General features: G+C 48.2%; 1 protein-coding gene across 1 annotated transcript in view; it reads left to right on the forward strand.

Moving 5' to 3' along the window:
- Positions 1-14,383, forward strand: part of LOC107117473 — a 31,376-nt gene extending 16,993 nt beyond the window's left edge. The window contains exons 6-7 of the mRNA XM_015419601.1: positions 8,867-9,012; positions 13,587-14,383. Coding sequence (XP_015275087.1) covers positions 8,867-9,012; positions 13,587-14,382 — 942 coding nt within the window. The 3' untranslated portion in view covers position 14,383. The remainder of the gene's footprint in view (positions 1-8,866; positions 9,013-13,586) is intronic.
- Positions 14,384-14,898: the final 515 nt, after the last annotated feature.

Raw genomic sequence — 14,898 nt, forward strand, 5'->3', positions numbered from 1 at the left:
GGCTTGGGGAGAGAAAGAAAGCGGAAGGGGGAGAGGGAAGGAAGCAAAGGTGGGGGAATGCCTACTCCCCGCAAGTTTCTTGCGGGTCCACCCTTGTTCACTATATCTGCCATTAGATCTTGTTGGATTCATTACGTCGGATATTTTTTCCATTATGCATAAGTTCCATAACTTTCTGTACCATAAGTTTAGGGGTGGTCTAATTTCTTTTCCTTTTTTAAATAACTTTTTATTAAAATTTAATTTCTGACTTCGATTTTGAAGCGATGGTTGTTTTGGCTGCGAATAATAATAATAAAGCAATTCTTTTTCTTTGTATGGTGGATAAAGCCGTTTCATTTCTAAGGTTCAAGAGTATCAATTCTGGGTTCTTTTTTATACTGTGACCAGATATACACCTAATTTCCTTATACTTATACTCCTGTCTATAGGGATCAGCCAGATGTGTAAATGCAGCAAACACAAGGCAGACAATCTTGAAAATCATTTCCCCCCCCCTTCTGCTCTTGAATGCCCACACTCTGATACAGGCCATCCCCCCCCTTCTGCTCTTGAACGCCCACACTCTGATGCAGAAGCTTTATGGAAAGTGCACAGTGCTGTTTTTGCTCCTTCACTCCTTGTTCAAACATCCGGTGCCCTACTTGGACATGGAGTAGGGTTCCCAAGTACCTACCTACGAACCGGCGGGGGACACATGCTTCCCCGCCGGAAGATTCTTGCTTGTAACACAGGCGCTGCACAATTCCGTCGCCCAGACGTGATGTAGGCACGTAGCTGGGCAACACTCTGGTAATGGGACTGGAAACTCAATGGTACCATCGAGTTTCCAGCCCCATTGCTAGAGCGTCGCCCGGCTACGTGCCTACGTCACGTCTGGGTGACGGAGTAGTGCAGCACCTGTGTTTTCCCCGCGGGAATGGTCCCGCGAAGAACTATACATCCCCCGCCGAATTAAGGTAAGTACTTGGGAGCTCTGACATGGAGGCTGATCCTCAACAACAAATATTACTAACCTTGTCCTTGATTAAAGGAGAACAGTGCACGCAGGCAGCTGGTTGGGCTAACACCTGCGCAAAGCAAATGGTGGTTACACGCCACTACATATGCACACCTTGCTTTGCCTTAATTCTATGCTTGGAGAAGGGGGGGGAGATCCTTTCACCATGAAATTCATTTTTGCAGCAGCAACCAAGGCGGCCGGTCTTGCCCGCAGGAAAACAATTAAAAGCAGCTTTACATGCCAGTAGTCGCCAGTGGCCAAGAACAAGGTTAGTTAAATCCCACAGTGTTATTTGAGCTATGTTCCTAACTGGCATCCTTTCTTAAATGTACGCAAGGTTATTTAATTCGCTGGAACGGCCGTTCTTGACCATTCATTATGACAAATGAGTACTCTGTGCCCGGCGCCCAAGCTTTATACCATTACTGAACTTTTAAAAATTGGATGGGGCAGACTTTACCGTTTTGAACGCCGTGTCGTCATCTTCATTGTTGATTGTCCTGTCAAGTAAAGAGCACCGCGCACCAAAATGAAAGCAGTCGTTTTAGCCAATGGTCTCCTTTTGCTAGAGATAAGATTATGCATGGGAAAGAGCAGGTAGAGAAAGAGGTACTTTTCTCCCTTTCTCACAATACAAGAACTCGTGGGCACTCCATGAAATTGCTGAGTGGTCGGGTTAGAACGGATAAAAGGAAGTACTTCTTCACCCAAAGAGTGATTAACACTTGGAATTCACTGCCACAGGAGGTGGTGGCGGCTACAAGCATGGACGGCTTCAAAAGGGAATTAGATAAGCATATGGAGCAGAGGTCCATCAGTGGCTATTAGCCACAAGGTATAGATAGGGACTCTGGGGCAAGTGATGCTCTGTCATCTTGGTGCTTGGGGGGGTCAACAGTGGGATGGCTTCTAATGTCCTGGCCCCACTGGTGGACCTCCTGATGGCACTGGTATTTCTGGCCACTGTGTGTTACAGAGTGTTGGACTGGATGGGCCTTTGGCCTGATCCCACATTGGCATCTCTTATGTTCTTATGTTCTTATGTTCTTATGAGATAGCCTTGTCGGCAGCAGAATCCAACAGAAAGGCAGGGCCAAGCCCACTCATCTCAGCCGTCCTTAGCCTCAAACACAGGAGAATGAAGCCTAGTCCCAGGAAGCTGCCTTACACAGATCTAGACCATTGATCTCTCAACCTCAGTGCTATCTGTTCTGATGGGCAATGGCTGTCCAGAGGTCTTTCACTTTCTCTAGCGCTTGAGCCTTTTAACGGGAGAGACATGGGATTAAACCTGGGGCCTTCTACATGCCAAGCAGATGCTCTGCCCCTAAGCCATAGCCCCTCCTAGTTAGAAATCTAACCGCAAGAGGTATTCTGAAAGCCATTTTCATCTCTCCCCACTAAAGGCAACAGTGTCCAGGGCTGACAAAGCCCTCCCACACTTATCTGCAGTGTTGTGGGCTGGCTGGAAGGCTGTATCGACATCACAGCTGGAGGAGCCTCTCCATTGCTTGCCATTAATGCCAGGACAAGGCCACGTGGCTGTAGCAACATTGGTGGGGCAGGAAGAACCCTCCCCACATCCATATGGCCCCGCAGAGCAGTGTTGGAGGCCCAGCCACACCTAACCAGTCAGAGGGTGGACTCAAGGCTGGGGAGAGAAGGGTAAGGGTGTTCTGAACTCCTCTCCTTCCCTGTGCTGAGATGCATGTGGGGTGTGCTAAAGAAAACAAGGAGACTGGAGGGCGTACCCACCTTGGACTCTGACACACACACACACCCCCGGGAGGCAGAGTATCATGAAATCAAATAATTGGTTAGAATTCAAGATCATGTATATGAATAGCGCAATGCAAGAAAATCCATTTCAGACTTGAAGGTTCAACATGCCAACCCATTTTTAAGTTTTGTATTTTGATACATTTAATGGGTTCTAAAGGGGGGGGCCGATGAGTCTCCTGGTTCAAGTTTTAAATGGTCACGCTGGGGATTTAATCCATGCAAGTGAATTCTTGATCTTGAACCCAGGGTTGAATGGAAAATGAAATCTGCCTGTAGACTGAAACCGGTCGTTTAAGATACATGGAATTTAACATGTATCCTCCACGCACGTTAACGTAGAATGAACTTGTTGTTGTTGTTGTTCAGTCACACAGTCGAGTCCGACTCTTCGCGACCCCATGGACCAGATCACGCCAGGCCTTCCTGTCTTCCGCCGTCCTCTGAAGTTTGCTCAATTTCATGTTCATTGCATCTATGACACTGTCGAACCATCTCATCCTTTGCCGTCCCCGTCTTCTTTGACCTTCAATCTTTCCCAGCATCAGGGTCTTTTCCAGCGAGTGCTCCCTTCTCATTTGGTGGCCAAAGTCTTTGAGCTTCAGCTTCATTATCTGGCCTTCCAGGGAACAGTCAGGGTTGATTTCTTTTAGGATTGACTGATTTGATCTCCTTGCAGTCCAAGGGACTCTCAAGAGTCTTCTCCAGCACCATAGTTCAAAAGAATCTATTCTTCAGCGCTCGGCCTTCCTTATAGTCCAACTCTCGCAGCCATACATGACTACTGGGAATACCATTGCTTTGACCATGAGGACTTTTGTTGGCAGGGTGATGTCTCTACTTTTTATCATGCTGTTTTGGTTCGCCATCACTTTCCTCCCAAGGAGCAGGCGTCTTTTAACTTCATGGCTGCCGTCACAGTCTGCGGTGATCTGGGATCCCAGGAACATGAAGTAGAATGAACTACTAGACTTCTGTGCCATACCGCCCTCTGCTGATGAAAATGGGAATGGTTCTAAACCATGGGGGGGTTGTTTGGTTTTTCCCATCAAGTCACAGCTGAGTTATGGTGACCCCTGTGGGGTTTTCAAGGCAAGAGACATTCACAGGTGGTTTTGCCATTGCCTGCCTCTGTGTGGCGGCCATGTACTGCTTTAGTCGTTTCCCATCCAAATACTAACCAGGACCAACCCTGCTTAAGTTCTGAGATCTGATGAGATCAGGCTAGCTTGGGCTATTCAGGTCAGGTCAGCGGTTCTTAAGTGGAGCTCCGTAGCTCCCAACAGGGCGATCTACTTATCTTGGTGGACATTCAAGAGCTTGGGGGCATATGTGTGGTATTTGGGGTTTTAGGCAGCCCATTCCCCTTACTTGCAATGAATTGACAGCCAGTGGAATCGCATTGCTTTATTGTGTCCCCCCCCACCACCACCCGGGATAAAATCCCAGATCCAGATTTCTCCTCTGAGCCCTTAAAAAGTGGCATACATCAGACCAGGAGTGCTTCTTTCCACCTGGGGCAACCTCCCCCCCAACATTATTCCTCCATTAATCTTTGACAGGGGGCACGAAGTCACAGTTGACTTAAGGCCCCTTAGGTTTTTGAAGGCAAGAGATATTCAGAGGCAGTTTGCCCTTGCCTGCCTCCGTGTAGGAATTTTGGACTTCCTTGGAGGTCTCCCATCCATGAAGTAACCAGGGCCAACTCTGCTTAGCTTCTAAGATCTGATGAGATCAGGCGAGCCTGAGCTATCTGGGTGAGGGCTTCATATGTCTATCTCTATAAGTAAAGCTGCTTTGACTGGTGTGCCGTGGGTATCTCCTCATTTTTATCTCTGGTTTGGGAGGCATTCAGTGATGCCGCTAGGGTTGCCAGCTGTAGCAAACACTTCAGCAGGAGCAGGAGAATTGGGGGCGGAGGGCGGGGACAAGTTCTTCAGTGTCATGCCAACTTGCAACACCCATTCTAGTGCAAAACCAGAAGCGACATCATCTCAGTGGCATGAGGCTGTAGGATTCACCCAAAATTTTGTGATTGAACCATAGAGCCAGGGGTCATTTCCTGCACGAGCGCACAGGAGCGGAGCTCCGGCAGTAAGGAGCCCAGGGATGGGCACATGCAACAAGCCCCGCCCCCTGCTCCCAGCAGCCCTCAGTTGGGCCACGAGGAGCAAGAAGCAGCCAGGTAAGTTGCAGAGCCTCCCCCCCCCGGCCCGCCTTCAGGTACAAGCTCTCCCTCCTCTGCGAGGACAGATCTGCACATTCCCCCCCCCCCATAGCTAGCAATCCAAAACAGTCCAGTGGAGCTTGAGTGGTGGGTGTTGCCTTCTGACACACTTCCAGTCAGGGGGTGTGGCATATGCAAATAAGTTATGCTAATGAGCTCCTGCACCTCTTTTTCTATGAAATGTCCCCTGCATAGAGGTATACTGGGAGACCCGTCCCCCCCAAATGTTGCTGTGTACTTGACATCAGATTTTATATATATGTATAGGTGTGTGTGTATATGTATATGTATATATATGTGTATGTGTATGTGTGTGTATATATTGTAAATATATATATATATATATATATATATATATATACACACACACATATATGCATTTTAAAAACTTGAGTAATTTAATACTGGGATTGAAGTTAGTCACTGAGGCGTCCTCTTATTAAGGAGGACTGGTTTTCCCTTTAAATGTGCTCTTTGCTTTATTTAAACTGGGTAGATTCGGCTGCCACCAGGAATTTAAGGATTTCCAAACCTTCTCTCTGTTCTTCTTTCTGGTAAAGTAACCCAGGGTCTAGACTTTTCAGGGATCTATGTGGTCATGAGGGAGGATTGAATTCAATTCTGGGATAACTTAAACAAAAGATGATTTATTGAACTAAGAACAAAATATGAGGTTGGTTATTCTGTAACTGTTTAAGGTAAAGGGACTTGTAAATATGTTGTTCAAACGTATCACACACACAGCCTTTTTTTTCTCTTTTGTTTGTTTGACACTCAGTTCCAACATTAACAGGATTCACTCTTCTCTTTAGAGTCAGCCACTCAGGCTAAGGACATATATACTCTCCTCTTTGAGATCTCACACAGAACTATATTAACCCTCACTGACTGAACGCCAGCTGCACAAATCCAACTGCTTTTTCTAACTGACTTTCATAACGGACTAACTGACACACCCACACAGATTCACTTCAAAACCCCACACTCTGTCATCCACCAATCACAGCACATTTGTCTCTCTCAATCACCCTGCTCTGCTATCACTGTACCTCAACCAAACACTTAAAGAGACACACACACTCTTAAAACAAGGAATCGTTACAGTCACATTAGACAATTACGTGATAGTTATTTCCAGCGGTTTCAATAGAAAACACATTTCTGGTTGTAACTCCTATCCCACATCAACTGAGATTAAATTCCTTCAGACATGGGATACTCCCTTCCAAATTTCATACGGATAGGAAAAAGCATCTCTGTTCTACAGGGAATTAAATTTTTTTTTTGCAGAGCAGGCACAGCTCCAGAGAACAAAACGGCTTATGCAGACAGAAGACTTATGTTTATACAGCATCAGGCCCTCCTCCCAAATCCAGTGAGATGGTACAGCCTTTGGCAAGACAAGGGTGACCCAATAGATGCTGTTTACCTAGACTTCCAGAAAGCTTTTGATAAGGTTCCTCATCAAAGGCTCCGAAGTAAACTCAGTAGTCATGGGATAAGAGGACAAGTCCTCTTGTAGATCAAAAACTGGCTAATTAATAGGAAACAGAGTATAAATGGGCAAGTTTTCACAGTGGAAGGTGGTAAGGAGTGGAGTACTGCAGAGCTTGGTACTAGGTCCAGTGCTTTTTAACTTGTTCATTAATGATTTGGAGTTGGGAGTAAGCAGTAAAGTAGCTAAGTTGGCAGATGACACTAAGTTATTCAGGGTGGTGAGAACCAGGGAGGATTGTGAAGCACTCCAGAGGGATCTGTTGAGGATGGGCGAGTGGGTGTCAACATGGCAAAAGGGGTTCAATGTGGCCAAGTGCAAAGTAGTGCACACTGGGGCCAAAAATCCTAACTACAAATACACGTTGATGGAGTCCAAACTGGCGGAGACCAACCAGGACAGAGATCTTGGAGTTGTGGTAGATAACTCACTGAAAATATCAGCTCAGTGTGTGACGGCAATGAAAAAGGCAAATGCTATGTTGGGGATTATTAGGAAGGGAACTGAAAACAAATCAGCCAGTATCATAAGGCCCCTGCATAAATCGATGGTGTGGCCTCATTTGGAATACTGTATGCAGTTCTGGTCACCGCACCTCAGACAAGATATTGTAGCACTGGAAAAAGTGCAGGAAAAGGCAACTAAAATGATTAAGGGGATAGAACACTTTCCCTGTGAAGAAAGGTTAAAGAGGTTAGGGCTCTTTAGCTTGGAGAAATGACGACTGAGGGGCGACATGATAGAGATTTACAAAATAATGCATGGGTTAGAGAAGATAGAGAAAGAGGTACTTTTCTCCCTTTTTCACAATACAAGAACTCATGGGCACTCAATGAAATTAATGAGCAGTAGGTTTAGAACAGATAAAAGGCAGTAATTCTTCACCCAAAGAGTACTTAACAAGTGAAATTCACTGTCACAGAAAATGGTGGCAGCTCCAAGCATAGACAGCTTCAAGAGGGGATTAGATAAACATATGGGGCCGAGGTCCATCAGTGGCTATTAGTCCCAAGGTATAGATGGAACACTGTCTGGGGCAGTGATGCTCTGTGTGCTTGGTGCTTGGGGGGCAGCAGTGGGAGAGCTTCTGGAGTTCTGGCCCCCCTGGTGGACCTCCTGATGGCACCTATGTTGGGCTGAAGGGGCCATTGGGCTGACCCAGCATGGCTTCCCTTACGTTCTTAAAGTGAAAGTGCTGTGCATGGAAATGCCAATTTGAATGATCCTATTTGATGGAAAGACAGTTCCGTTGTTCTGGTTGAATACTGTCCCATTCCAGGCTCACATCTGCTGCCTTATTAATTCTGTTGACAGCTCCTTCTGCTGTCTGAAACAATGAAACCAGACACTAACAAACTAGACCAATTGTCAGACTTCCGATTGTTGGAAGTCATTTGGATGGTCATTAGGACATTCTAAAACCAAGCAAAGGTTAGTGAAAAGGAGGGCCAATATTAAAACCTTTCCATAAAAGATAAAAAGAGGTACATGTATTTATTAATAATAATAACAAATTTTAAAACATATATAGAGGCCCATTTACAACCAATGTATATAAAATATAACAATATCAAGGGCTTACAAAGTTGACCTTACGCGTTTCGGCCAAATAGGCCTTCCTCAGAGGTCATACATATGTGGCAAGATGGTTAATAATTATTTTCACATAAACACAATCAGAAATATATACAAAGTATAGATTCAATGAGGACCATAAAGTAAATTGCTGTAAAAAAATAAAAGATTAAACACACATATTTTACAAAAAATTGAAATCTATATAGCCAATCTATAAATATAGACCATAAACTTACTTCAAAAGTAAAATCACCAGGCACAAGGTAAATATGCCCATAAGACCTTTAAAGTGCAATCACTAGCCCAGTGATTATAAACCTAAGGAGAAAAAATGAAAATCAGTATATCAAACAACAATAATAATAAACTCATTAGGGCATTCTAACCTGGCTCAGGTTGTATCTGATTAGTAGCATTCCAGCAGCACTGCCTTAAGGATTCCCACTTCTCCCACATTTTGTCACTTCCTCTTTCTGTTATTCCTCCCCTCTGAGCATTTTGGCGTTCTCGCTCTGTGCTGCAGAGCATCTGGGTAGCTTGTTACAGACTCCCCCCTCTATGCTGAAGCAACTTGATTGTTTAAGAATTCATACGGGAGGTTGTGATCCTTAGAAAATGTGGTGCCAAGGAGCCTCGCTGTGGCTGCAGTTATCGCGATGCACCCTGATTACCACTTTTTAAATATATGGACTCCTCTGAATTGACATTAGTATTGGGCTGGTGGACGCCCTGAGCTGCCTCCCCTTCCCTGGCTGATGAACTTCTCCTGTCGTGTACTTGGCAGGGTGATGACGACCTAATGACCGTGTGCATTGGAGAAATATTCCTGGAGTTTGTCAACATGCTGCCGGCTTTCCAGACCTATTGTCTCCAGCAGTCCTCTTCAGTGAACATGCTCAATGCATTGGAGAAAGAGAAGGAGCTACTCAGGTGAGAAGCGTTCTGAAACTTGGGTAGGTCATACGTGGGCATGAGGTTCCAGAACAAACAAGCTTTAGCAGCAGATGTGGTTTGGAGTGGGGTGGGCCTCAGAGTGAAATAGAGCTACAATCCTCCCTTCTCTTAGTGGAGCATGTTTACAAAACGGATCGTGGCCACTTTCCCTTTCGTAGCCCCACAAGAAGCAACTCCTGAAGGTCAGGAGGACTCTTGAGAATAGCTACCGGGGAGGGGGGGGGCTGTAGCAAGAAGGTAGAAATGACACACGTGCCACATAAACCAGGGCTTTTTTGGTAGAAAAAGCCCAGCAGGAACTCATTAGCATAATAGGCCACACCCAACACCAGTCTTTTGGTTAGCCCGGGTGCCCCGCGGCTGCAGGAAGCCCGGGCAAGCTGGCCCTGGGAGGGGAGGGGAGGCAGTTTAAACTGCCTTCTTTTGGTTAGCCCGGGTGCCCCGCGGCTGCAGGAAGCCCGGGCAAGCCGGCCCTGGGAGGGGAGGGGAGGCAGTTTAAACTGCCTTCCCTTAGCTTGGGTGTAGGGCACGGGTCGGCAACCCGCGGCTCCAGAGCCACATGCGGCTCTTTGGAACGTTTGCCGCGGCTCCGGGCTGGTCCGCCGCGCTCTCTCCTTCGCCCGCCCGCTCGTCGTCCTCCTCCTCGCTGCGCTTCCGCCCGCCGGCTCCTGCTGGGCTCCAAAGGCGAGAGCGAGTGCGGCTCCGAGTCCCCGCTCAGGCGCTCGGGCTCCCCACTATAAACCCGGCCACCCCCCTTCCCCGGCAACTCCGCCGCTGGTTGGGTGGCGCCCCTGTCACTTAGGCGCACCTCGCGTCTGGGCGCACCCCCCGCGTGCCGAAAGGGGCGGGCCCCGTGCGGGGGAGGGACGGGAGGGGGCGGCCTGGCGGGGGGGAAGGAGCCAAAGGGCAATTATTATTTTTTAAAGGATTATGCGTATTATTTCGCGCCTTCTGGCCCGATCCAGTCAGATCTCGGAAACGAAGCGGGGACGGCCCTGAGCAGTGTCTGGATGGGAGGCCACCAAGGCAGTCCAGGGTCGCTACACAGAGGCAGGCGAGGGCAACCCACCTCTGAGCGGCTCTGGCCTGCGAAACGCCACACAGAGATTGTCAATTCTCTAGCGGGGGTGGGGGTTGGAAAGAATGGTGGGGGGGGTCCTTTGTGCTTCCAAAGTTGGCGGCCACCCTCGCTCGGGTAACTGTCTCCAGTGGTCGGAAGGGATACCCCAGATTCCCCCCTCCCCCCCGTGACTCGGCCAGATCCATCGCGCTGATCCTCTGCCTGCTGCTCGGAAGCCCGCGGAAGAGCCCCTGCCTTGAGGACTAGTCGCCCGGCGCGCGCGGCTGACCCAGATACATCCGATGGCCGCCTCCTCAGTGAGTGACACCCCGCGCCCGGCACCCTTGGCTTTCCTGGGCGCGGCACCCACTGATTTCAACGGAGCTTGTGTCCAAGGAGGGAGATCCGGATCGTGGTACTTAGAAGTTGCTCCGGCTCATCTCCAGCGGGGGGGGGGGGGGGGGGGGTGGGGGGCCGGGCGGGGGGGGGGAGAGGCAGGGGGGGGGAGGAGACAGGGAAACAGCGGGATGGGGGGTACTTACCTCCGCCTGATCCCCACCCATCCCCCTGCCTAGCCCAGCCGACCCGGGCCTGGAACCCTAGCCCCTTCCACACCTGCCGACGACGGGGTGCTTGATGAGCAACGTGCTTTGGTGCGGTTTGGCAGTGGGAGGCTCCCGGTTTTTTTTCCCCTTCGGAAACGGGTCCAAGTGGCTCTTTATGTCTTAAAGGTTGCAGACCCCTGACATAGACCCTCATGTGCATATTTTTGTACCATTTTCTGATCTCGGTCCATTCACAATAGCGTGTGATGGGGGATTTCTGTCAGTTCCCCTGCCTTGATGCAACCTCCCTGCCACATTCCCCGCTGGCCTAAGGGTCTCCAGTCTTCAGGAGCAGCTTTCCAATGGATGCAGGGGCCGTGCTGACGAATGAGAGACAGCAGAGCTCCCTTCTGTGGGCTCACTCCATTTGCAGACCCAACCCAAAGTCAAGCACCAGGGTGCACGGCATGGACTAGGATTTCAGACCAGTCAAGGCTTCCTGGGACCTGAGGCCTTACCAAAGTAATGAGGTCGCTGTGTCATCCACACGTTCCTCTCCTGTAACTGACATTGCTACTTTCCTATTACTTACATTGGTGCTTGGGGGGGGGGGCAACAGTAGGAGGGTTCCTAGTGTCCTGGCCCCACTGCTGGACCTCCTGATACCTGGTATTTTTGGCCACTGTGTGACACAGAGTGTTGGACTGGATGGGCCATTGGCCTGATCCAACATTGGCTTCTCTTATGTTCTTGTGTTCTTACTACTGATTGTCATCTAGCTTTAAAACTTCTGCTCATACTACTTCAATGGACTTTGTAGGTAGGATAAGATACAAGAATCTGCTATGGGGGGAACTGTTAGCAGCTTTCCCCTTCCCTTTGTGCAAGCAGAAAGGGCCAGAAACTTCGGATGAAATACAGATGGACGTTTCTGTGTGGATTTAGTATTTTTTCCTGGAAACGGAACTCTTGTCCGACCTTTCAGCCAGGGGCGTGATGCGGAGGCAGCCAGTGGCAAATCACCTCTGAACATCTCTTGCCTTGGAAACCCCCTGAGTGGTCGCCATAAGTCAGCTGTGTGTATTATTATTATTATTATTATTATTATTATTATTATTATTATTATTATTATTATTATTATTATTATTATTATTATTATCATTTGTATCCTGCCCTCCCCGTGAACAGGCTCAGGGCGGCTTACATTAGTCGGTACCAGGTACCATAAAATCCACATAAAAGCATTTAAAACATTTTAAAACAATCAGGTAATCATAAAGTGCTAGTAATAATAATCATTCCATCATTAATTGAGATGGCGTGCTGTGTGATGTAACAAGCAGACAATTCCCGACTCAGTGATCTTCTGGCATCACGTGACGCTCTGGCTTGATCTCAAAGCTGGGGCCGGCCCATAACCCGGATGTTGGTGGTAGTGGTGAGGGCAGTTCCTAATTGAAAGCCTGGTGGAAGAGCTCCGTCTTGCAGGCCCTGCGGAACTGTAGAACTTGACGGCACTTTCCACCTCCCCCATGATTGGCAGTGCTGTTCTGCTGTTGCGTGTCGAGTTTTGTGACAGTCTGATTTCCCCCTCCTCTTCAAGTGGTCCTTACCCCCAAAGATCCGGATCATGAATGCACCACTGGGATATCCTTCTTACGTTCTAAGGGATAGGCAAAGAAATGTTTAATTCTCTTCCATCCTGGTGTGAACAGCAGCAGAGGGTTCTGTGAGTGCCCTCCCCTTGTACGTATCAAACATTTCACTCCCTGACACGAACCAAGACCCTGACAGATGGGACGACTGGTTGGTGTCAGCAAGCTGCCAAATTTCTTTTATTCTGAATTTTACATGTATGCGCTTACTTGCTTTCGGGTTCATATGTAGACCTGTTGATGCGCTTAATTGCTTAGCTGCTGGAACGTGTATATCTCTCAAGGCCACAGGTGGTTAGCTGCTAGATAGTTGCTTGGGTGATCTCATGGAGAGTCGTGGGAAGGAGATATGTTTTGCCAACTAGAAGCATTTGCTCCCAGGCACGATGGCGCGCGCGGGAAGTCCCACAATTGGGCCTCAGCTGTTTGAATGTACTACAACCTGTCATGCACATTGCTTTTCCCTCATTCCTAACAGTGATCCTGTACATGCACCTATAGCTTCAAATAAAGTAAAACCTTTCTACAAGAGTGTACTTCATTGATGCTGTGGGGAAGCCTGACCGTTGGTGTGTCCCCCACTTTAAGCGGAGGAGGGGATTTAAAGCTAAGGAGCATTTCCTGTGGAATAAGTAAAGTGGTGGAGGAGGGCAGCAATGCGACTGCACCATCAGCATTTGTTCCATTTGGAATATGGAAAATTATTATTATTATTAATAATAATAATAATAATAATATAAGTGGATACTTGAATAAGCTGAACAGTATCCTACTGAAAAAAGGAGCTGCGGTGGCTCAAGTGGTTAAGACGCTGAACTGCAGGATGTGGAAGGTCAGTAGTTCAGCAGTTCAAGACCCGGGTGCCGCAAGACAGGGTGAGCTCCTGTCTCTAGTTCCAGCTCCTGCCAACCTAGCAGTTCGAAAGCAAGAGATTGCAAGTAGATAAATAGGTACCACTTCAGTGGGAAGGCCGGTCATGCCGGCCACATGACCACAGAAACGTCTTCGGACAGCGCTGGTTCTTCGGCTTTGAAACGGAGATGAGCACCGCAACCCTAGAGTCGGATTCGACTGGCTTTCGAGCAAGGGAACCTTTACCTTTACTTTATCCTACTGAAGTGTGCAGAAAAACCATCCAGTTGCAGTGACTATTCTCCTGATAGCAGTCTAGTATGCCATAACATAACTAGGGATTATTTTGCCTAACTCATACTTGCAAACAAGCCCATTAGTTGGCGTTCCCCCCCCCCGTCAGCTTGCTTAACAATTCTTTTTTTTAAATCCCTGCAGGATATTCCTCAATGTTTCTCAGAATGACAACACAGCGCTTCGCCGCATGAATCTGAGGTCCTTCCTCATGGCTCCCTTACAGAGAGTCACGAAATACCCACTTCTGTTGAGCCGCGTCATCAAATCCACCACTGAGTACCACCCAGATCACAGCAGCCTAAGGGAAGCCAAGAGCCGCATTGAGTCCCACCTGGAGCACATTAACATGAAAACGAAGCAGGAAGGAAACTCGTGGACACTGCGCTCATTCCGCCAGGACAGTAAGAAGAACAGGGAAGTCATCAACATTGAAATGCGGGAAACCGCCATCAAGACTGTGGGCTGGTTACGGGAAGAAACCCGCTTTGTTATGGAAGGACCCTTGCAGCTTGCCCAGCCGCCCGATGGACAGTGGGTGAAAAAGGGCAGCAAGACCTTAAAATTCCAGAACATGCAAGTACTCCTCATGGTCAACATCAGACGTGCATCTGAGTCCAGCTTTGAGCCTGGGGAGCCAGGGTCTGTAAAAGATGCAGTCCTTGTAGTTATTAGGGACAAAAACAATGGGAAGTTTAGTTTACTTAGGGAACCCTTGAAACTCAGCAATTGTGTGGTCTCTGTGGATCCTGACTGCGACGATACATTTGAACTTATTGAGATCCGGCGGGAATCCTTTGTGTTCCGAGATGGGGACAAAGCCCGGACTCACCACTGGTTTCGACAGATACGGAGGTACTCGCGGGAGCTGGGGTCCTGGAAGAAGCGCCGTAACGCCCTACCCAACATCATGATAAGCGCATCCCACAATAGATCTTGAGAGGCGCCCGAATATGAAATTACTTGGCTCGGCTCAGAAATAGCACTAGACCTGCACTGGGCTGAGTCTCATCCTCGACAGAGCTCTAACTCCTTTCGGCAGAATTCCACAAAGGATGACCATCGCTGGGCTCAACGGCACCAGAAGAACTACCTTTGACAGCTTAATTTTCTACCAAGGAGGACTAGACAGTAGAGTACCATTAAATCAGTGTTTGTCAAAATCTAGGACACTGCCCCATTTCTGAACTGATGAGCTCTTCCACACACTCCCAACCGAGAAACCTCAGTGGGTACAACGGCCCAGCTCCCATAACCTCAGTGCCACTCTGTGCCCTGCTGTCGTTCTGTGCACTTATGCACAGAGCTACTTCTCCCATGGCTACCGTTTCTGTTCCTGCCAGGGCTCTTTTTGTAGCAGGAGCTCCTTTGCATATTAGGCCACACACCCCTGATGTAGCCAATCTTCCAAGAGCTTACAGTAGCCCCAGTAAGAAGAGCTCTGTAAACTCTTGGA

Source organism: Gekko japonicus, unplaced genomic scaffold (genome assembly GCF_001447785.1).
Source record: "Gekko japonicus isolate JY-2015 unplaced genomic scaffold, Gekko_japonicus_V1.1 scaffold1037, whole genome shotgun sequence".
Lineage (NCBI taxonomy): Eukaryota > Metazoa > Chordata > Lepidosauria > Squamata > Gekkonidae > Gekko > Gekko japonicus.